The sequence below is a fragment of the Hyla sarda genome, chromosome 1 (genome assembly GCF_029499605.1).
Source record: "Hyla sarda isolate aHylSar1 chromosome 1, aHylSar1.hap1, whole genome shotgun sequence".
NCBI classification, from domain to species: Eukaryota; Metazoa; Chordata; class Amphibia; order Anura; family Hylidae; genus Hyla; species Hyla sarda.
The window spans coordinates 281,348,190-281,373,083 of NC_079189.1; the positions used below are offsets into that span (position 1 = coordinate 281,348,190).

Genomic DNA, 24,894 nt, shown 5'->3' on the forward strand with positions numbered 1-24,894 from the left:
CATTGAGGGAGGCAATTCTCCTCCCCTCAAGGCCTCCTTCAAAACTGTGGAAAAAATGGGTAATAACACTTCCTTACATTCTTTATATACCATGTACGGTAATCCGTCCAACCCCGGGGCAGATGAATATGAACATCCCTCCAATGCTTTCCCCAGTTCTTCCACTGTGATCGGTTTATTGAGACTTCCAAGATTTGAATTATCAATGGCTGGAAATTCAATCCCCTCTAAATATTCCTCATGTCTCACCATCCCCTGCTGGCTCCTCTGAGGTATACAGTTGTTGAAAATATTGTCAGGCGATTTCCTGTATCTCCTCCTGCGAGGTTTGAATAGAGCCATTACAATCATATAATGCTAAAATATCACTTCTTTCCCTTTGAGTTTTGACTAAATTCGCTAACAGTTTTCCAGGGCGAGCCTCTTCTACAAAGTCCCTTTGTCCCGAAAAGAAGATCCTATGCTGTGCTTTTTCTAAATAATATTCTGACAATCTTCCCTGCTCTATTTCTAACATCCTAAAATTCTCTTCAGAAAGCTCTCCCTCGTATCTCTCCTCTCCCTCTCTAACCTTCTCCCTCAAATCCTGTTCAGTCTTTTTAAATTCCTTCGTATCGCTCCATATAGGATCCCCCTCAAAACTGCTTTAATAGTGTCTCAGACAATCGGGTAGGGAGCAGAGTTCTTATTAAATTCCTAACATTCCCATAACTCTTTAATAATATCCTCCTTAGCCCCTATCAGACCAAGCCAATGTGGATTAAGACTAAAAAACCTCTCCTCTCTACCAGCAGTAATTTTCAGCACCATTACTACTGGGGAGTGATCCGATATAGTCCTACTTTCATATCTAATGGCTTCTATAAATTGCAATCCTTTATCATTGGAAAGGGCGACATCGATTTGAGATGCCACTTTGTAGGAGGTCGAGAAGCAAGAGAAAACCCTCCTATCAGGATTCATTAGCGCCACGGGGGCCTCCAACCCATCTTTACACATAATTTAGGGAGGGGAGTCTCAGACTCTCTTCCTGCTCCAGTTGAAGATCTATTGAGAGTAGAATTCAATACACAGTTATAGTCTCCCAACAAATATTGAGGAAGAAACTCTTTTCCCCTGGAAAATGCAATCAAATCTAATATAGGCCGAGTGGAGAATGGCGGCGGGACGTAAAAAAAAAAAAAGCTAACAGACCCTCCCAGTCAAAGAACTTGGCATGTAAAAAAACATATTGTCCCCTTTGGTCAACCTTCTTACAAAAAATCTTAAAAGGGATAGTTCATTTATCATATGCCCCCACAGCGCATTTCTGATTATATGCCCCCCTGCAGCACATTTCTAATCATTTGCCCCCTCAGTGCTATGTGTCAAAAGTATTCTATCAGTAGGCATTGGGCCTGCCTGCCCGATGCACTGCTGATAGAATACAATACTTTTCACACGTAGCGCTGCAGGGGCATAGGATTACAAATGCGCTGTGGGGGGCATATGTATATAAATGCCCTGTGGGGGGGGCATATGTATATAAATGCGCTGCGGTAGGAAGGATATATAGAAACGCTGTGTGGTCTAGACATATAGCGCTATATATGTCTGCACCCCCCCTCCAGCGCTTTTATATACATATGCCCCCGCTTTCACTTGAAAAACCCCGCTAGGAGCCCTGAATGGCCGCTCGGTGCCAGTCATTCAGGGCTCCTGGTGGGGTATTTGAAAATGAAAGTAAAACAGCACATACAACGCAGTGGAGCATACCGCCCACTCCCCTTATCTCACGGTTCCTGTTCATACGTCCTCTCAAACTTTTCTTTAATTAATCTGGAACAACCAAAAACGGAAATTCACTTGCCTTTCTTTTGGTCTTCGTCGGCACCATGGGGTTTCACAAAACTTTTGAAACCAGTGGTGGCAGTTCTCTGACCAGATGTCCGAGGGATGTTCGTCTAATAATTTAGACAACATTTTAATCATGGCTCAGTCTCTCTCTCTCTAGCTCATCTCCATATGGAATGGACGATCTCCCTTTTAACCAACCTCGGATTTCTGATCAATTATGAGAAATCCGTTCTGATTCCTTCCAAGGAAGTGGAGTTCTTAGGCTTTGTGATCAACACTCAGACTGCCCTTTTGAGTCTTCCTTCCAAGAAATTGAACACAATTCGGAAAGAAATCAGATATCTCTTGATCAAATATCTAATATTCTTAAGATCGATTGCCAGAAGTGTAGGTTTACTTTCGGTCTCAATTCAAGCAATCTTTCCAGCCACATTACACTACAAGGCCCTTCAACGTCTGAAGATACAACACTTACAAGAAGGCTTAGGATATTCAGGCACAATTTGTCTTTCTTTAGAAGCCAGGGAAGAACTTCTTTGGTGGTTACATCACGTCCAAGAGTGGAACGGAAAGACTATATTCAATTCCAAACTGGACATTATCTTGGAATCAGATGCGAGTCTCCAAGGTTGGGGCGCACGTTGTGGTCAACTCTCCACAGAAGGGAAATGGTCCCCTACAGAGTCTCTACTTCATATAAACTGTTAACTTTGGCAGGCTTATTTTGCTCTGAAGAGCTTTACAAAAGACACGTCTCATTGCTGCATTCTCCTAGGTATGGACAATATTTCAACTGTTAAATATGTCAACCGCTTAGGGGGAACGAAGTCTAGACTCTTAGCCAATATAACTAATGACATTTGGCATTTTTGCCTGGACAAACGCATTATTCTCAAAGCAGAATATCGTCCAGGCCTCTCTTACTCCATCGCGGATTGGAATTCTCTCACTTTAATTCCCAGAGTTGTTCTTCAAGCTTCCATTAAAGAAATCGACCTTCGTTCTGATCACTCCTCTTTGGCCAGCCCAATCTTGGTTCCCTCAAATTCTCAGAATAATATAGATCCCCCGAGAATCATTCCATCTTTCTCCAACCTTCTTCTGGATCCTTCCGGGAACCCACATCCACTAATTCTTTCGAATCATCTTCCTCTGGTTACTTGGCTAATCTCGGGTCAATCTCATTGGTGCTCACAACAGGATTTGGATCCCGTACATGCACCTATTGCCCACATCCTAAATATTCTTACGGAATCTTTTGATGCTGGTAAGGCTTATAGGACTTTGAATTTGTACCGTTCAGCTATATCTTTTCACACTCCTTTAAATTTATATGGGCAAACATCCTTTGGTTTGCAGACTCAATAAGGGGATTCGTTTTAAAGGTCCTCCTCGTTCCAAATTCCTTAACACTTGGGATGTTAAGGTTCTTCTATCTTTGTTTAATTCTTGGGAAGATAATGACTCATCTTTGAAATTCCCTTCTTTCAAACTTACCTCTTTGTTGTGTCATATCTATCAAACGTGTTTCCGACGTTAGAGCTCTTGATATATCTCATAGATAATACTCACCTTAAGGTGTGGTATTCACTATTTATAGAATCACAAAGACTAATATTCACAAGAGCTTCTATCCTACTATTTCTCAACAATCTAAACTCTGCGTAGATACCTCAAATCTTATGAATTTAAGACTTTACCTCTTTGCCGTCCATCTCTATCTCAACTCCTTCATATTGTAAACCCCACCTTCCAGTTTCTTCTTCTACTTTAGCCAAATGGGTTAGACAATCTATGTCCCTTGCTGTATCTACTAAACTTGTTCAATCAGGATGTTCTCTCGCCGATTTAATCAAAGCGGCCAATTGGTCTTCTGAATCCACTTTTAAGACCTTTTACTTTAGACCTGAACCTCATGTTTCTATGTCTCTTATTTAGATATTATATCATATTCTTATTTGATGTCATGTATTATTTAAGCTTTAAACTTGCATAATGTGAAGTCTCCGGTCTGGTCCTAAAAATTTAGATTTTCCTAGTCCTAATGACGGAAAATATAGATTTTATGAAAGATAGGAGATGGACATTATCCCTCCCATTAAACCTATCCCTTATGTTTAACCCCTTCCCGACCCAGGACGTACTGGTACGTCCTGGCTCAATTTCCATTCTATAATAGCGGTTCAGACTCGGCACCTAGCAACGACCGGGACACGTGGCTAATAGCGCGCGGCACGGATTGCTGTGGACAAGACAAAAAAATTGAAAAAGAAAAGAATTTCCTCTGTAGCATACAGCTGCTAAAAAATACTGGAAGGGTAAATATTTTTTAATAGAAGTCATTTACAAATCTGTTTTACTTTCTGGCACCAGTTGATTTAAAAAAATAATAAAGTTCCACTAAAGTACCCCGTTAATTATATATATGTTCTTATTTTCAGCCTTCTAAATTAATATGGATACCATCTATCATTCAAATCTCCGATTTAGTTTCCATTTTCCTGTTATTCTTCAACTGACTGGTCTTCATCTTCGATGACCAATGGATCATCCTCAGTTCTTCAATTTGTTTCAAAGAAGTTCATTGATACCTTACCTGATGTATCTTCCTGTTGCCTTCAAGTTGCAGTTATTGACTGTCCTTATGCACTACTGTTATTGCAAAGAAAGAGGAGGAGCTACAGTTACAGCACACTATATCTATGGCACTACACTCTGATTGGATACTGTATCTGATATATGTTATGTTTGGTTGCGCTAAAGTTTTTTGCTCTGTATTCTATATATTGATGCTTTGCTGCGGAGTCAGTAAAAAAGTTTATTCCATAATGTTAGTCTCCTGTCTTTCATAAAATCTATATTTCCCGTCATTAGGACTAGGAAAATCTCCAATTTTAATCTGCACTATAACCCTGTGTATTGGGTCTAGTGCAGGTGAACCAGCTGTCAATTTCTCTTTACAGTCTATGGGGAAGATTTATCAAAACCTGTCCAGAGGAAAAGTTGCCCATGGCAACCAATCGGCTAGCTTCTTTCATTTTGCAGAGGCCTTGTTAAAAATGAAAGAAGCAAGCTGATTGGTTGCTATGGGCAACTTTTGATAAAACACTGAGCTGTACCTGTGGATGGGTGTTAAGTTTGAGTACACCCCTTTAAAGGTTATTTGACACTTTATAATATAAAACAATAAAAACATAAGTATTTGTCAATGTACTGATATTCAACATAATTCAGGAATAAACGTCTGGTATGGCCGTCACACCCCCTACCATAGACTTGCATCGAGGGGGCAGGGCGTGACACACGTGGCGGAGTCGTAACGTCACGAACTTCCGATCCCGTGGTCGGGACCCAGACCCTCCAGCGCTTCCGGAGCAGAAACAGGTGGGTGCCTTGTGCTATATTGCGGGGGTCCCCAGCAGCAGGACCCCCGCGATCAGACATCTTATGCCCTATCCTTTGGATAGGGGATAAGATGTCTAGGGGTGGAGTGCCCCTTTAAGCCTGATGCGGAGGTCGATTCAAAGTGGGTAATCCAATAAGCTTCTTTGCAAAAGACTATTGCGGTTCAGATTGTCATTGGTATCAGTGTGAACTTGTTCTAATATTTGCCACCGTAATTACCGTATTTATCTTGTGGATTTTTGGGAGGAGGTACAAAATAGGGACTCGAGGGAATTCAACTAACAGACTTAAATTTTTTTTTTTTTTTTTTTATTAATTCCATCCTCTAAAGCTTGCTCAACATAAGCATCTATATCTGTTTTAAGTTTAGATGTCTGTTCCTCTTTCAACAGTAAATACACATTTTTATCGCTAAGTTGTTTGCTAGCTTCTTGTATATAATCTGCTTTTCGCATCAGCACGATGGCTCCTCCCTTATCCGCTCTCTTAAAGGGGTAGTCCAGTGGTGAAAAACGTATCCCCTATCCTAAGGATAGGGGATAAGTTTGAGATTGCGGGGGGTCTGACCGCTGGAGCCCCCTGCAATTTCTCTGTACGGGGGCCAGGCTCTCCGGCCAGATAGCGGGTGTCGACCCCCACACGAAGCGCCCCCTCAATACATCTCTATGGCAGAGCCGGAGATTGCCGAAGGCCATAGAGTTGTATTGAGGGGGCGTGTCGGCCGCTGCTTCGTGCGCGGGTCGACACGCCCCCTTCGCGCGGTCTGTCGGGGCCCCGTACATGAGATCTCGGGGGGCCCCAGCGGTCGGACCCCCCGCGATCTGCAACTTATCCCCTATCCTTAGGATAGGGGATAAGTTGTTCACCACTGGACTACTCCTTTAATGACAAGAGAGGAGTCATCCTGCAGATTTTTAACAGCAATTCTGTCTTCCCTGGATATGTTAGAATGAATCTTAGACACATTATTCCATTTTTCACTCACTTCAGAAATAACAATTTGGGAAAATGTATCAAACACTATTAGAAATGATTACTGATATAAAAGTAGATTGTTTTCTAAGTGTATCTGCACTCTTCCCCACCCCCTCAGCCCAACCCTATATAAGTAGTAGTTAGCTACACAAGGGCCATTTCTTTCCTAGCAGCCTCCCAGTCTGACTGGGAGAGCATGGTAAGTGAGCCATTACACCTTGTTCACACAGGTGTGGTGCTGTGCGGCGTCCGTTGCTGCCGTGGCGCCGTGTCTGCGGGGAGGTGCGACCCATAGACTGGTCTGAGTGGCATTGGGGCCGCTCTGCCAGTGGGTCGTTTCCCCCCCGTGGGCACTGGTGTCGCGGCGGTGGTGGTCGCCGCCCAGTGCTACGCCATTTTATGCTAGGGATGTTAGGGACCCACTCTAAATAGGTGGCCTTAACGTGGCGAGTGGGCTTGTACTTTTTGATCAAAAATGTGTACTAACAACCTGTTAGTTTTTGATATTATGCTGAGAAGCAATCAGATCATTATGCAAGATTGTAGATGTGCACCATGTCTGTTTTCTACCCGAATTCACGATGGCTCCTCCCTTATCCGTTCTCTTAATGACAAGAGAGGAGTCATCCTGCAGATTTTTAACAGCAATTCTCTCTTCCCTGGATATGTTAGAATGAATCTTAGACATATTATTCAATTTTTCACTCACTTCAGAAATAACAATTTGGGAAAATGTATCAAACACTATTAGAAACGATTACTGATATAAAAGTAGATTGTTTTCTAAGTGTATCTGGGACCGTATGTAATGGTCTATCTAAACATGATGTAACTGTTTCTTTATCTTGAAGATACATTTTCATTTTAATATTGCAACAAAATGTAAACATATCTACTTTGAAGTGAAATATGTCTTTATCATGAAAGGGGACAAATCCCAACCCTTTATTCAATACTGTCCTTTCTTGATCTGTAAGAAGGTGATCAGAAATGTTCACTATTAAATTTTCTTTCTTCCTGCATTTTAGTTTCCTTTCTTCTTTACTGAACTGTTTTCTACTGTTGTGTCTGAACTCTTGCTCTCTCCTATTTTCTCTTTTGAACCAGTTCTTTCTTTAGTTTTTCCTAAAAAAACGTGGTTTTCTTTTTAACGCCTGTTCAGACTTCTCTGTATCTGATGTGTTCGATGTTGTTTAACGACCTGTTTTTCTTTGTCTCCATTGTCGTCTCTCCTCAGCCCATGTGTATACTCAGTTCTGCATATAGTCTCTCATGTCTAGTTCAAATTTCTGCAATTTATTTTGTAAAGTTATGGTTTTAAAATTTTCAGCGGTTACTTCACTTTGTATTTGTTCCATTTCCATCTCGGATTTAATTGATCTTAATTTTTCAAAAAGGTTTCAAAATTTCTAGTCGAGGTTTTTTCACGTGTATTACTGAAAACGTAATTTACATGTTGAAATGCCCTATCGGCAAATGTTACATAGGTCAGACTAGTAGAAAAATAAAAGTAAGACTATCGGAACGTAAAAATAATATAAGGAAAGCTTTAAAACACTAAAACAGTAAGTGAATCGACTAAATTTAATGAGACAACTGTTGTGAGACACTTCTTAGACATGAAGCATAACGTTAATGAATTACAGTGGCAAATATTACAACAAGTTCACACTGATACGAATGACAATCTGAACCGCAAGCGTCTCTTGCAAAGAGCAGCTTATTGGATTACCTACTTTGAAACGATCTCCGCATCAGGCTTAAATGAAGTCTGTTGTTATAAGGCTTTTTTTTTTATATGAAAGATTTATCTGTAATCCAGCATTTAATAAAGGAATGTTCACATATGAAAAAATCTAAAGATTTTTTATGTAACGAAAAAAATTTTTTGGGGGCAAACTAAAATAAAAATTATCTTTACCACTCTAAAGGAAGAGTTTCTTTATTACTCACATCTGTGATTCCCCTCATTATACCCTGAAAATCCAGGATTTGGTACGCTTGAGTAAGGGTGCAGTCCCCCGAAACTAGTGTGCTCTGCTATAGTGTGCTCTGCTAGCATGGATGTTTGCCTATATACCATCTTACAAGTTACAAAAAACTGCAGAATGTTCGGAATAAACGAAAAAAGAATGAATCATCTAACGGCGAGTGCCTGAATTTTTTTCAAGGAATTATACATAGCCCACGTTTTCGAATATGAATTGTCTATTGTGGATATGGTGGCTATCCACACCTGGGCTTATCGAACAAACTACACAAAGATTTTATATATTTCAAGGGCCAGCCATTAGTTCAATACCACTTGAGCTACTAAATATCATTATGGGATATGAAAAGGTCTTTTTAATGGACATAATAATCATGATACGTCTGCCCTGGATCAGGTAAAAAAAAAGGCTGTTTTCAGCAGGCATGCAAAGAGACTGATGAGGGGAGAACAGATCAAGTGAATGAACAAAGTGAAAAAGAGTGACACATTAAATTGAGATTTAACTGGAGTAAGGATGAAGGAACATGCAAACTATGGAAAACATGTCCATGTTGTTGAAATGAAAAATATTTCTATAGAAATTGTAAGCTATATGTTTTTTTACAAGTACATAAAACTCATCACAGGAAACTTAACATCATAGTTGTACATTTACTATACACTTGCTTCCACTTTCAGCAGCATTATATGCACCCAACCAATGTGTTTAGCAGTCTGTACACAAGACTTGTAAGCAGTAAATCTTCTATAGCAAATGCAGACAGACAATCTGGTATGTATTTGCGCTATAAGTAGCACAGAGGGGAAAAAAAGCAACACATGACAAAAAGTTATGCAAGATATACTTTACTGTACTAAACACAAAACAGATCAAAAATAATCAATTAGAGAAATATGATCACTTTGAGCACAGTAATATTGTGACCCCTCTGTAGTGTTGTTGTTTAACAATGTATAATATAATAAGATAAATGGAAATATGAATTACATTGACACTTAAATATATCACCCAATATAGCAAGGAAAAGAGGGAAATACTAAAAATCCAGTTTGGGCAGGGGCCTGCCATGATTGTGGAAGACTGAATACTGCTGGAGCTCTGAGACTGCAATTTAAACTTTCTACCTGGTGTCCATTTATGGGGAGAACAGCCAAAAGGAGCAAGACTTCCACTTGCCATCCATCTTCTGTGTGGGACATATTTTCACGTGGTTGCAGCCCCATTGCAATGTGCCACCACCCTCCTGACCAGCTACTCTCCCTGCCTGCAGCCCTCTCCACTCTCCTAACAAGCTACTGATGGGACACCAGCTGTTTCTAATCCCCAGTCCTCTGCAGCACTGATGTCTCCGGATGCTGCAGCTTCTCCTGGGCCTGCCTCCTCCTCAGCCAGAGCAGTGGCTCCCAAGATGGCCACCAGCTATCACCTGCAGTGGCACAGTACAGTGCTCCTTTCTCTGCAGGTAAGTCTTTTGAACACAGGGCCCCTGATGCGCAATATCCCTTGCCAACAACCATGAGCCTCTGTTGACCTCTGAGCCCACTACACTAAATCCCACATGTTGGATTTACTGTTAGTGGATAGAACACAGAGTACCCCTATTGCTACCCAGGACAATTCATCTGAAGAATGGTCAGCTCTAAGCGCCCTGCTCCCACACCTGTCCCTATTATAACTGAATTGGGTCTCTACTCCTGTGCAACAGGGCATCTCCACATAAATGGCGTTCTACTCAGTCCTGTGGCAGCGCTCTCTCCACACTGATCCACTGGTTCCTCCTAGACTTCCTCACCAACATGTCTGCATGCTCCCTTTCCAGTCGTGGCATGGTTCTGGTTCCCTCACCACAACACTCTGCTCAGGAGCAACACCCAATGGTCCTTTCATCCTAGCCAGGACCACAAGTCAGTCTGGACGAGAGTATTTTATTAAATTTTTTACAAAAATTTCAGACCTCAATCTCTTATCCCACTTGAGGAGGTGGAAGTAGGAAGAGTGGTTATCTGCCTTGGCTAGTGGATCTTCTTTTTCAAACACTGACCGGCCAGTCACACTAGCAGATCTTTGTTCTTGGGCGTCATCTCTACCAACATAAGAAGACCTCTCGTCCTTGGCTAAACAAATGGTGGTGGAATGTAAGCAGAAGTTTGCTTAATTTCGTATGGAATTGTCTGCCAGAGTGGATGTTGTTGAGACAGGACATATTATCCTCCTGGACTGGCCTATGCTTTCCATTCCTTGACAAACATTCTCAACAGTGTCCTTCTCAGAGGCTGGCTAAGACTAGGCACGCAGGACTTCCTGTGAGAGGTCCTCGACACCAAAGATTTGAGACCCATTTTCCATGTGCTCTTTCTAACTTAATGGCCTCTAGCAGAACAGCCTCCACTACTTGAGTTTTATGTTTATATTTTGCTGATTTAAAAAAAAATATATATATTTTTAGGATGGCGGCCATGGCCTCAGACATATGCATATTTACCGATTCCTCTCCTTCTGCTGCTTCCCACCTTATCTTTATGCCCCTCTCTCTTCTTCAATCCCTGTTTTTTGTTTGTCCTGTAATGTCCTCTTCAGCATCTCTCCTTATGGTTTAGGTCTAAGCCAAAGGCTGATTTAGACGCCAGTTAGTTGCATCATTTGTAGTCATGATTGTGTACAATGTGAGTTTTCCCTCCTGTATGCCCAACTTTCTCCTCTCCTCCCATATATAAGAGACCTCATTGGGACTAGGTCTTGGTGGTTTGTTTTCTGGTATACTATGCTGTGTTTAGCATCTGCTGTGGCAGTTTGTTTTATTTTGGTTTTGTTTTCTCTGTTTTTTTACTTTCCTATTAACTCCCTCCTCCCCTCCTCTGACCATGGGGGCCTTGTCCATGGTGATAGTGATGAGTCTTTGATGAGTGATGAGTGTTTCTTGGGTGTGCTCTAGCTCTTTCTACTTAAAGTGGAGCTTAACATAGCATCCTATAATGATAAGGCAGATATTGCGAGTTTTCAAAAACCACATTGTGAAAGGAGGGTCATTCTCCCACCCTTAAAAACAAACACTAACCTATCTGGTTCTGAGCTAACAATAATTTCTCTCAATCTAGGGAGTTGCCATGTAATTCATAAATCCCCCACCAATCAGGTCTCCGCTTCTGTCTTTGTTGATTGGAGGTCGGACATTTGCTGTTATTAATACCTATGCCCCTAATCTAAATACCTATGCCCCTAATCTAGGTAAAACTAATTTAATTGTTCAGTTTGTAGATCTTGCCCTTCCTATGGTTCAGGGGACTGTGGTGCTTTGCGGGGATTTGAATCTGACCTTAAATCCTACCCTTGATAATTCCATGGGTCGCTCCAATCAAAGAAGCTCCTTGGCACTGTTACAACTGTGTGGTTCTGAGTGACTAGAACATCCCGCTGATTATAGTTTATTCCTCTTCCCTGCAAGGTTTCTACAGTCGACTGGACTATGTCCTGCTTCAACAGAGAGCCCTCCATTGGTTGTCATCTTTCTTTGGAAATACAGTGTGGGCTAATCATTCACCTGTGTACTGCTCTCTCCATGTGCCAATCATGACACAGTTCCTCTGGTTATGTAGATTGAACGAATCCTTGATTCTGCGCATGGTGTGCACAGCTGATAGGGACTTCACTTTTCCATACCTTCAGTGGAAGGCTAATTAAAGGGGTAATCCGCTGGAAAACTTTTTTTTCCAATCAACTGGTGCCAGAAAGTTAAACAGATTTGTAAATTACTTCTATTAAAACATCTTAATCCTCCCACTACTTATCAGCTGCTGTATGCTCCACAGGAAGTTCTTTTCTTTTTGGATTTCCTATCTGTCTGACTACAGTGCTCTCTGCCGACACCTCTGTCCATTTTAGGAACTGTCCAAGAACTGTACTAAAATAGACAGAGGTGTTAGCAGAGAGCAGTTGTGGTAAGATACAAAGAAAATAAATTCCTGTGGAGCATACAGCAGCTGATAAGTACTGGAAGGATTAAGATTTTTTAAGTAATTTACAAACCTGTTTAACTTTCTGGCACCAGTTGATAAAAAATAAAATAATAATAATAATTCGGAGTTTACTTGCACAAACTTATTTTGTGCTTTAAATCCCAGACAGGCCCCTCTGTTCATAACACTGAGGCCATAACTTCCATTCTTCTTATTTTTTTGTGCTCTAAAATTTCCCACCTGCCCTGGCGTCTGCTCCTCCACAAGACCCACTCTCTCTCTTTTCCCACCTAACTGATGTGATGAAAGCCCTCTTCTCACTAATGGAATTGTCCCAGGTGACTAAGGGTCTTCCTGGGGGTAAGAGCCCGGGCCCACATGGTTATATAGCCAAAATGTTATTAACCATTCTAGACCCCCCTTCCCCCGCTGATGTTGTCCGCTTTTATTTCAATATCCCTTGTCGGGACTACTTTCCAGTTTGCCTTCACTCTGACCCACATGGTGGTCCTTCCCAAATCAGGGAAAGATCCTCCATCTTGTAACAGCCATCTTCTCATTAAATGTAGATCTTAAAGTTTATTCCAAGATTTTGGCTAATCAATTGAAAGCTATTCTTCCACCCTGACCAAGTTGGGTTTGTGCCTAGGAGGGAAGCCAGGGATAATACTGTTAAAAACTTGGATATTATGCAGTATACTCACTCAAAGATTGCTTTAACGATTCGCTCACTCAAAGCTGAGAAGGTTTTTGGTCGGATCTCCTGGTCCTCCCTGTCAAAAAACTTACAACACATTGGTCTTGGTTCCTCTGTTTCAGCGAAAATTCCCTGCCCCTCGGTTAAAGATTAAAGTTTCCTATCAGGCTCATTCCTAATTCACAACGACACACATCAGGGTGCCCTTTGTCCCCTCTGCTCTATGTCCTGGTACTAAAACACTCGTGGGTTGTTTGTGGTTGGGAATACAAATGCTCCGCTTTTACAGATAATCTTTTGGTCTATATTACTGATCCTTTGGTTTCTCTGCCATCTTTGACGGCCTGTTTGTCTAAATTTAGAGAATGGTTCAAATTTAAAAAAAAATATTTTCAAAATCTGAGACAAGGAAGAATAATAATGTGAACTTCGGTAAATGAATAGACCTCTAAGGAAGCTGTACTGCATGAAACTATAGGTGTGGGCTGTTTCTGCAGTGCAATGTTTTGTGGGACACTAGTTCCCATTCATGTATTTTTTAAGTATGATCTTGAGACTTTGATTCTATATATACTGATTTTTATTCACTATTCATTCACAAGATGTCAGATGATTTAGGCGCATCCATATAATTTTTAAGCTTTTCTTTACACTAAGCTTTCAGTCTACATTCCTTACTGTATTAGGTGATTGTTTTCTCTCCATATTTGGCATCATCTTATCACATTATCTCTTAGCACTACGGCTGGTCATATATTTTGTGACCTGTGCATAACTGGTCAACTTTTTCATAGGTTGTTTAGTGTCTAATAAAAGGAAGTACATTCTTATGACAATTTATTGTAGTTGTGCACATCTTTTCGTCATGTGCTACTTGTTCATTAACATGTGTAGCACCACTCCTTCACGATCAGCTATGCTGTGAATTCAACATTTTCAGGACAGAAAAGGTTAGGCCATAATGGAGTTTTTCAAATCTTTCAATCTTTTCAACGCTTTCAATCTTATTTTGTTGACTTAAGAAATCAGTGGAGACAGTGATGTCTAAAGGAGAAAAGATTTTGCAGCTGCCAAAAAGGTTTGTCCTACACATAAAATCTTTTAAGCTGATGCTACATGATGCATTCACCGCATGTGATACTCTAGTACCTTATCTGTACTTTATCATGAATTGCTGATTTGCAGCAACTACAGATAAAGTACAAATATAATAAAGATCAATTCCAGGGGTACTGCATGTGGTAATGTACCATCACCGTTAAAATGGAGAACATCTGACAGCAATCAGTTTGCAGCCAAATGTTATTTCTGGAGGAAGCCATCATATACCATTTAGGGTATGGTCACACAACGCATCTGCATTGTATTTGCGGGCGTATGCTGCTACGAACAGACAAACCAGGACACACAGGCAAAGAAGGAGGCTGACTCTAGGGACGATCTAGTCAATATGCTCTGTGTTACCTTACCCTTACAATGTCAATTTACAAGAATGATCTTTTGTATGGCTCAAAGAGTACTTGTAATCTTTCCTGTCCATTTCAGTAAATACTTGTATTTAACATAAAGAATTATGGAACATCTTTTGTAAGATCTCAGCATATAGCTGTTCCTTTGTATTGAATAAATTTATCTTCTAGTCAATAGGGTTGATAACTACAGTCTGTTTTCAGCCTTGATTGGACTAGATAGGATTGTGCCAGGACAAGCCAGACTGACTGAAAATAAAATGAACTAGAATTTCATGAGAAATACAGATATTTACTAGAACCAACAAGTCAGGAGGGCAGACAGGTCATGTATAAGTAAGAAAGAAGTACAGTAATCCCTCAACATACAATAGTTTCAACATACAATTGTCTTTTCTGGACCACTGTAACTTGAAACCATACTCAACATACAATGCTATGTACAGGGTGGGCCATTTATATGGATACACCTTAATAAAATGGGAATGGTTGGTGATATTAACTTCCTGTTTGTGGCTCATTAGTAAATGTGAGGGGGGGGAAACTTTTCAAGATGGGTGGTGACCATGATGACCATTTTGAAGTCGGCCATTTTGAATCCATATTTCGTTTTTTCAATAGGAAGAGGGTCATGTGACATCAAACTTATTGGGAATTTCACAAGAAGAACAATGATGTGCTTGGTTTTAATGTAACTTTATTCTTTCATGAGTTATTTACAAGTTTCTGACCACTTATAAAATGTGTTCAATGTGCTGCCCATTATGTTGGATTGTCAATACAACCCTCTCTCCCACTCTTCACACACTGATAGCAATGCAGGAGAAATGCTAGCACAGGCTTCCAGTATCCGTATACACTGCTATATACTACTATATACACTGCAGGAGAAATGTTAGCACAGGCTTCCAGTATTCGTAGTTTCAGGTGCTGCAGAATGGGCAAAACAAAAATTGGAACAGGACCCTCAGTTTACACAGAAGATTTTGTTCAGTGATGAGGCAAACTTTTATGTGAATGGTGAAGTTAAACAAAACCACCGCTATTGGTCTGAAACTAACCCACATTGGATAGATCCCTCCAAGACTGTTGGAACACAAAAATTGATGGTATGGTGTGGTATATGGGGTACAAAGATAGTGGGGCCATTCTTCATCAATGGAGACCTCAAGGCCACTGGATATGCGAAATTGCTATTTGATGATGTGTTTCCCTCTTTATGCACTGAAGCCGGAACGTTCCCTGAGTTTTTCCAGCAAGATGGTGCACCACCACATTATGGATGTCAGGTCGGAGCATTCCTAGATGAACAGTTTCCTGGAAAGTGGATTGGTCATCGTGGGCCAGTTGAATGGCCCCCAAGGTCTCCCGATCTGACCCCCTTAGACTTATCTTTGGGGTCATCTGAAGGCAATTGTCTATGCTGCGAAGATACGAGATGTGCAGCACCTGAAACTACGGATACTGGAAGCCTGTGCTAGCATTTCTCCTGCGGTGTTGCTATCAGTGTGTGAAGAGTGGGAGAAGAGGGTTGCATTGACAATCCAACACAATGGGCAGCACATTGAACACATTTTATAAGTGCTCAGAAACTTGTAAATAACTCATGAAAGAATAACGTTACATTAAAACCACGCACATCATTTTCTTGTGAAATTCACAATAAGTTTGATGTGTCACATGACCGTCTTCCTATTGAAAAAACAAAAGTTGGATTCAAAATGGCCGACTTCAAAATGGCCACCATGGTCACCACCCATCTTGAAAAAAAGTTTCCCCCCCCCCCCCCCCCACATATACTAATGTGCCACAAATAGGAAGTTACTATCACCAACCATTCCCATTTTATTAAGGTGTATCCATATAAATGGCCCACCCTGTACGATCCAGATCTATGAAACGTGTCAATGGCTGGAAGAACTGACCAATCAGAATAGGCATACACTGGTAAAACACATGTATTACTGAAGTGTATGCACTGAATTCCTGTCTGGTAGCACCTCCTACAGTACAGGGAGGTATTACATGTTCTGCACTACTCTTAACCAGTGCCAGGGTTAGCTGATCCTTTGGACACCAAGTAAGGGCGGATCCATTTTACTCTTTTAGGACATTGTGTGAACTGTACAGGACCCTGAAGAAGCTACTGACCTCTACATGGACCGTGATTTACAGTTCCCAGCAGCTCTTTCTTACTTTCATGTGTTAGGACTTGCTGTATCTATATTAGTCATCTACTTATTTTTGTTTAATCCTCACTTTTTCCTTTTTTTGGATGACATTTTGGTGGCTTCAGAACCAATTACCAGGTTCCCATAGAGTTATGGTCTCAAGATACAATGGTTTCAACATACAATGGTCGTCCTGGAACCAATTAATATTGTAACTTGAGGGATCACTGTATTGAGATCCAATAAGACTATTACAAGCCAGTACAGAACACTGTACAGCAGTTGTTAGGATATGGAGTTCAAGCATGAATTAGTCTCACATAATATTAAATGGAAGTCTATTTCCTGATACACATATAGAAGGTTTCTAGTGTGCACTGGTGAAACCAAATATACCAAAACCAATTGTTCTCATGCAAAAAAACTAACTAAACACCAATTTTTTTTATTATTTTTTTTTAAACAAAAGTCTAAATTCTGTTTATACTTGACTATGCCATGTCTTGCACTGCACAGGGTTTAACGAGCCAGGTGCAACAGAGGTTCTTGAACTTCCAATCAGAAAAATCGGCATTGTATCCAAAGTCTTTAAGAGACGTTGTCCAGGGCTCTAAAATGTTTTGACTATCCCTGCTACATTGCCCTCCACTTCCATTTCAGTGCCACAAGGCAGCCAAAACGTAGAACATACTCCAGCCACATAGGTTGTACCCAAGATTTTGGAAGGATATGGAACAGTGTATGCTCAATGTGGAGAGCTAAGAAAGTAAAATTTAAAAAACATTGTAGAGCCCCCACAAAACCTTAAAAAAAATTGAGGGTAAAAATACGCTCTGACTAAAGGTGGTCATACAATTTCAATAATTGCCGGCTAAACCTTCATTCGGCCTTAAGTTGTCTCTCCCAATCTCCAGTTTATGTATTCTCTACAGAAAGAGGAGGGATAAGCATCTACAATCAGCTCATCTTATATACAAGAATATTAGGGACAGGCAGCTAAAATCCAACATAAATGACCATTCTCTCCCTAGACATCAGATCACAGTCATGGGAGAGTCGGGAAAACCTCATACTCTAAACTGTTGGCTGGCCCTGCCAGAGTAAACATTTGTCTAAAGTGGTTGAGGATCTAAAGGAATTTTCATGTAGGGAAGGATCATCTTTTCTACAAGTAAATGTTGACTAGAAGGCTACCTTTTTATTTCCATTGTCAGTTCTTTTTAAAGAAGGAGTTTCAAGTTGATCTCTGTATAAGAAAGTATGCTAAACCCAATGGTACTAACTTGCAAATCTGAATGTACATAAAAATGGATATTCTCAAACTTTCAGGAAAAAGAAAAAAAGAAAGCATTTTAGAAGCCAGATGAACTTACAAAATAAATGTCCGTCACAGGCAGCTCATCGTCCTCTTCAGATCGCTGACTACCTGTTTCTTCAGGTGGACAGGTTCCTGCGGCACAGCCTGAGGCCTCACTGTAGAGTGAAAAAAATTCCCTCATATACTATGTATATTTTTTTTATACATAGTATAGTATATATTTATATTTTTTTAGATAGAGGAGGTCCTGTCTAAAAATTATTTCATGCAGTTTTTGGAGCAAATCTCTTTATTTAAATTTGTTATCTCTTACCCATGCTTCTCCTCCTCTAGTACAATCACAGTAGCCGATTGTGTGGGCTCCACCTCAACTGATATCTGTTGAATGTCTTCTGTTCGCGTCTCCTCATAGATCCTGGACAGAAAAACAGTAGAAAACAGAGAATGACAACAGTTTCAATATATAGCAATAAGTAGCTGAGAGTACATATGTTTGCAGTATTACACAACATTTATAGAGTTGTTAACTTATTTCCATGCGGTGAGTGCTCTGTAGTTTTGGGGCCAAAATGGAGTTTAATTCACCAGGCTCGCCAAACTTTCACAAAATGTTCAGTTATAGTCACACTAGTTTGTCGAAAGCCGGCAATGAAATAAGCCCCTAAACACATTTTTAACACTGCCTAGGTCTAAAGCCCTATATAGCACTGCTGGGAATGTAAACAAGTAGTTTTAAAGCGGTTTAAAACAGGGTTTTTAACATTACAAAAAAAAAAAAAAAAAAAACATAATCTATCTTTGGTTGTTGGTAAATTAGAAGACATAGTGGCTTTTTCCAAGCATTCCAGAAAGTATCTTTTTTTGTGATTTGCAACAGGTTTTCAGTCTGGCAAGTGAAGACGACGGGATGAATTTTTCCAAGCGTTCCAAAAATTATACCTTTTTGAAAGTAGCAACAGAGTTGGTGTCCCAAAATATGGAAGAAGTAAAAGCTTTTGTATGAAAAGCAGGAAAAAAATTATCCTTTTTTGGGGGACCATGAGTTGCGTATGTGTAGGCCTGGCTGAAAGTAGCATTAGCAAGAACGATGGCAGACTGGTAGGACTTTTTGTAGTCAGCCAGCATACAGCAGGAGGTGGCAGACTAGTAATAGCCAGTCTACAGCAGCAGATGGCAGAGCAGCCACCGTACAGCAGAAGGTGGCAGACTTCTGGTAGCCTGCGTACAACAGGAGGTTTAAAAATGTTGGTCTTTTAAAAATGTCAAGGCCCAGATGAAGGCTGCAGCAACAAGGGTGACAGCGGACTAGAGGGTCTAGTAGTAGCCAGTGTACAGCATGTGAAGGCGCATTCTTAAGATTTTCTGTAGCCAACGTACAGCAAGAAGTTTGAAATGTATTTTTTTTTTTCAAGGCCTAGCTGAAGGTAGCAACAGCAAAGGTGATTGAGCACTAGAGGGACTGGTAGTAGGCCAAATACAGCAGGAGAAAGCGGACTGGTAACAGTTGTAGTAGCCAGCAGGAGGTTTGAAAATATACCTTTTTTTATTTCAAAGCCTGGCTCAAAGGGTGATGGAGGACTACAGGGACTGGTGGTAGATAACAGACAGCAAGAGGTTTAAAAATTTAGGTTTTTCAAATTTTGCACTGCATGCATTGTTCTGCAAACCAACAACTGCATGTAATGGCCCACTGCACCACATGACTGTGCACAGCACTGCTTCAGCCGGATAGCCGTTTAAGGTGCTGCGGTGATGATCACTCACCTGTCCCCAGTGCTCCGTACCGTCTTCAGGATCCCCTGCATGGCCATCGCTCTACGTTATCACGTCGCCGCGCACGCTGTCCCGTTATCCAATAGGAGCGGCGCACGAAGCGACGTGAGGACAGCAATGAAGAGTGACGATCCCAGGCATCAGTAAAGGTCTGGAGCGGCAGGGACACCCCGGGGACATGGCGACAGCGATGGAGGGCAACATCCAGGGCAGCGGTGATGGTCTGGAGCGGCAGGGACAGGTGAGTAGAACTTCCTATACTTATTGCACGGATCCCTTAACATACGATGGTTTCAACTTCATTTGGAACGAATTAACATCGTATGTTGAGGGATCACTGTACTGTGTGCGCTTAAACCTTAAACAAGGCGCTTTAGATGGCTATGGTGCGTTCAGGGCTAATTAAATATGTATTGCTAAATATGTATGTGCCTGGAAAAAAAAGGCTGGCTGGGATTTTTAGTGCAGGCTTCTATGGGAAGAGACAGCAGTGTAGGTCCCTGAGATCTACCCATAGCTTTGCTCAGTAGTCGAACAGATATTTCTATGTGCTTGGAAAAAGCTGCCTGGAATTTGTAAGGCACAATAAGGCTTCTGCAGGAATTGACAGGAGGTCTCTTAGATGAGCCCTCAGATCAAGGATGTGCTCACTTTGCTGTGAAAATTGCCTAGGGTTTGTGCTCAGCCAGCTGTGGAGGTTACTGTGATATCAAAAGGCTTTTTGGGATTCTGCAGGATAGCTCTGACTCCTGCTCACTCACTCCAGCCAGCAAATCATTGTAAACCTGGGATTATGATGTGATCGTTGCAAGAAATGCTGATGTCATTTCACTGCCCCTGTGCTTCCTGCTTCATCTTGACAGCAAAAGCACTGTCAATCAAGCAGGATGGGGACACATGGTGTTTCTGTGCATTATCGTCACCCCCCCCCCCCCTTCCCTTCCTGTTTGATTGACATTCAGAGTTAGGATTTCATATAAATGTCAATCAAGCAGAAACAGGGATTGGTAAAGGAAGTAAGGAGACATTCCTCTGATTCTTTGCACCAAAGAATAAAAGCATTTTTTCTACATTATAGCAGCGCAGACAGATATATGTCCTTTTAATTCAGAGCAAACAATACATTAATTAAACATCTTAAACAAATGAAAGTAAGTAATGTTTAAATGGGCACTGTCATGAAGTACAAAAATTGATATGTTGTAGTACTTAAGTACTACAACATATCTCTAATATACTTTAATTAAAAAAAGTGATTTTAAACAAGTTTAAAATCACTTTTAAATTCGGCTACTAGGGGTCGCCCTCCTAGTGGCCGAATGCATTCAGCAGTGACGTCACCACTGAATTTCGACTCATTTCAGCCTGGCAATGAGTCGAAATTCAGGCACTGCTGTGCACGCTCCCGCCTGTCAATCAAACAGGCAACAGCGAGCACGCTGATAGCTGGGGCTGCGCGCATTGGCCAGCAACACTGGCCTTGCACGCGGCCCCACCCGCCCGCCCCCGTTACCCTGTCCGGAGGCAGCACGAGCACTCATTGCTGCTCTGATCCTCCGGATGGGTAAGTCTGATCTGAGGTCTTATATTAGCCGGTGTGAGGTGGACGCATGGATCTACGGGGGCGCAAAAAAACCACCTCACACCGGCAGTAATATCGTGCACGGCAGGCCGGCGTTGCTCCTCTACTCCTCCTCCCTGGATAGCACATGCACAGCTAAACAGGAAGGAGGAGACCCCGGAGCTTCCTGCAGTGCTATTGGCAGATCATCTATGCGCGCTCCTGACAGGAGCGCTGCATAGACGATCTGAGGGCGGAAGCAGCGCCCGGCAAGGCATCAGTGACGTCGTGCCTGCTGGGAAGCGCTGCTTCCTGCCCTGCTTTATAGAGCAGATTTAGAAGCACTAAATCTGCTCTATTAAAGCGATTTAAAATGTTTTTAAAGCCAGGTAGGGGGTTAGGGCTAGATTACTAATAGGTAGGGACATATTAGATTATATATAACTTGGTGGGAGCTACACTTTAAGAGACAGATATGGAGTTGTCTTATTATTTTCACTTCTTAAATACAACAACAAATGACATGACATTGTTTGTGTCTTATCTGTGAATAGTTCATTTAATAAATAAAGTGGGAAAGCTGGATCAACATACTTTTAGGATAACGATTCCATATTTTATGTCAAGGGCTACAGAGAAGTGGAACAAAGGCAACCAAATCTAACCTCCACTTAAATGTCTATAGAAAAGTCCAAAAACTAAATAAAACAATGGCAAAAACTGAAACAAACAAGTTGCAACCTCAAGAGGTTGTGTAAAGCTCAAAAGGAGTAGTCTAACAATTGGATAGGCGATAACTAGGTGATAGGTGTGGGGGCAACCACTGGGACCCTTACCAATCACCAGAATGGAAAAGTGTCCGCCACAATTAATGGAGCCAGCATCTCTGTGGAGTGGCGCTCAGCATTGTTAAGATTTTAGGGAAAACTTTCAGTTGTGGAAATATCCTTTTACGTTTTTGTGTCACCACAATCTAAAGCTCCATTTTTTATTTTTATTTTTTTTTAACCTCCTGAGCGGTATTCCCGAGCGTGACTCGGGGTTAATTTTCCCTGCCAGGATCGGTAACCCAGAGTCACACTCGGGGTAGAATTACAGAGTTCCCGGCCGGGCTGCACGATATATCGCAAAAGCAATGCGATATAGCGATGCGGCCCCCCGGGAAAACATGTGATCATCTGCTCCGGTCGGCTAAAGAAAAAAATACTAAAAGTCAGTGTTTCCCTATCAGGGGGCCTCCAGCTGTTGCAAAACTACAACTCTCAGCAAAGGCTGTCCGGGCATGCTGGGAGTAGTAGTTTCACAACAGCTGGAGGTACCCTGTCAGAAAAACACTGAGCTAAATGTAAAAGGAAAAAGTAGTAAAATAAAAACTTTTGCTCACCTAGTCCCGGTCCCTGAAGATGTCGTTCCCCTCCGTGCCCTCTGGTCCCTGCTCTATTCATCTTACAGGACCTTTCACTTTTCAGCCAATCACAGGCCGCAGTGGTGTAAAGCCTGTGATTGGCTGAAGGGGAAAGGACTTGTTCTGCAGCAAATACACTAGGTTTGAAATCTACCCGGCAAACCTAGTGTATTCTGCTGCAGAACAAGGTGAGAAGGGGGGGGATTTGACAGGGGGAGGGGAATGTAACATGAAGGGGGAGAATGTGACGAGGGGGAGAATGTGACGAGGGGGGGAATGTGACAGGGGGGGAATGTGACAAGGGGGGGGGGGGGGAGAATGTGACGGGGGATGTGACAAGGGAGAGGGGGAATGTGACAAGGGAGGGGAAATGTGATGGGGGAGATGTGAAATGGGCGGGGGGGGGGGGGGGGGAGATGTGAGATTCAGTGCAAAAAATTGTACTGCTTTTGGTACAAATTTCCAGAAAGAATCATACCGCCAGGGAGGTTAATAAATGTCAATGTAATTGATACACTGAACAGGCAGCACTTACCTAACATCGTACCCTGAAGACTGAGTACGCCTTCTGTGAAAAAAAAACAAAAAAAAAACAAACAAATAGGTTATACATTAAAAACAAAAAAAAAACATCCTTTTAGGTTCACAAGTTATATCAAGGGCTACAGAAAGGTAGAATAAATCCAACCTTAGAAGAAAGTCGGCAAGACCTATATGTGACACCATGCACCAAATGTTGCCACAAATTTCCGGCTACAATAAAAATAATGGGGTACACGTCAATTAGACAGTTTAAAGTGTTCTAAATCATTGTATAAATAAATTCACAGTCTGTCTAGGTTTTAATTATCTGCCCCACTGGCAAATAACTTTTAAAGGAAAACTGTCAATGTTACCCACACTAAGATGTGTAGTGGGGGTGACACCGATGACAACCATACTTACCTGTCCCTGCCCCCGCTATCTTGCTCTGTTCCGCCGGTGGGTTACCTGATGTCACTGCTGTGGTTTTTCTGCTGGGCCCCGCTGCGAGCAGGCCTGGGGAAAGAGCAGCGGTGATGTCAGATAGCTCTGCCAATGCCCCAAGCCTGCCACCTGAACAAAAGATAGGAGCAAGATAGCAGGACAGTGAGACCACGGAACGGGCACAGGCAAGCATGGTTGTCATCAGTGTAGGCCGCACTACACACCTATACCAACAGGTTATTGGGGGTAACACTGACGACAGTTTATTTTAAATGTGGATTATTGTAAGGCTATGCACTTGGGCCATAAAAACTAAATGTACAGTTATGTGCTGAATAATAAAACATTAGGTAAAACTAGTAAAAGTAGGTAAAACTTCTATTGAAAAAGACTTAAAAAGGTACTGGTAGACAGTAAACTCAACTTTAGTGACCAGTCCCAGGCAGTTGCTGCCAAGGCTAATAAAGTCATGGGATGAATAGAGAGGCTCATGACAAGGACAAAGCTTTGTCTCTGTATAATAAATCACTAGACAGACTAAATATGGATAATTGTGTCCAATTCTGGGCGCCGACATGGCTGAACAGAAGAGGGTGCAGAAAAAGGCGGCAAAGATAAATAAGGGAGTTGGAGGATTAGATACCTAGACAGGTTATCAAGTATGGGATTATTTAGTTTAAAGAAAAGACGTTTTAGGGGCGATCTGATCACAATGTACAAATATATGAATGGAAAATACAGACGGTTACTGACCTAGGTATAAAAAGATCACTAGAAACTACTATGACAAGGGGGCATCCTCTACATCTAGAGGGAAAAGATTTCAGCATTATCACAGAAAGGGATTTACTGTAAGAACAGTGAGATTATGGAATTCTGTGCTACACTGTGTCATTGTGACTAACTCAATAAACAAAGTTAAAAAGGGGCCTTGATTTTTTTGGGGGGAAAAACTTTATTCCAAGTTATGAATACTAGATTAATGGGGAATATAACATTGATCAAAAGGATTTATTCTGATTACCATATTTGGGAGTGGGGAAGGAATTATTTCTCTGTTAAAGGGCAATTGCCATCGTCCTAAGGATTTTTTTTTGCCTTCCTCTGGATCAACATAGGTTAAACCTGGTTGACTTTTTTTTCCACTATATGAACTAATCGGGGACATTTAACATTGTTGCTTTGGTAAGAGAGTTCTGTAGTAATTTTTATTTTTGCTTTAGTTTTGCATATGTATGGCATATTTATCATACTATCACAGGGGGTTGATAAATTCGTCTCACATAAGCATAAAAACAATAAATTGCTTTTGACTTCAGAACACCACTTTGCAGCTTTGATATATACACATACACACAGACACACACACAG

General features: G+C 41.4%; 1 protein-coding gene across 4 annotated transcripts in view; it reads right to left on the reverse strand.

The window, feature by feature from the left end:
* The window catches only part of PIP5K1C (phosphatidylinositol-4-phosphate 5-kinase type 1 gamma), a 134,703-nt gene that overhangs the window by 23,549 nt on the left and 86,260 nt on the right, over positions 1 to 24,894 (reverse strand). For 2 of the 4 annotated variants that reach the window (XM_056573597.1, XM_056573627.1), the window contains exons 14-16: positions 23,093 to 23,125; positions 18,132 to 18,233; positions 17,874 to 17,973 (exon numbers count right to left, since the gene is read on the reverse strand). In XM_056573597.1, the coding sequence (XP_056429572.1) occupies positions 17,874 to 17,973; positions 18,132 to 18,233; positions 23,093 to 23,125 (235 nt within the window). Of the gene's footprint in view, positions 1 to 12,301; positions 12,809 to 13,862; positions 13,905 to 17,873; positions 17,974 to 18,131; positions 18,234 to 23,092; positions 23,126 to 24,894 lie in introns of those variants that run through there. The other 2 variants (XM_056573608.1, XM_056573618.1) reach the window with 2 other exon arrangements.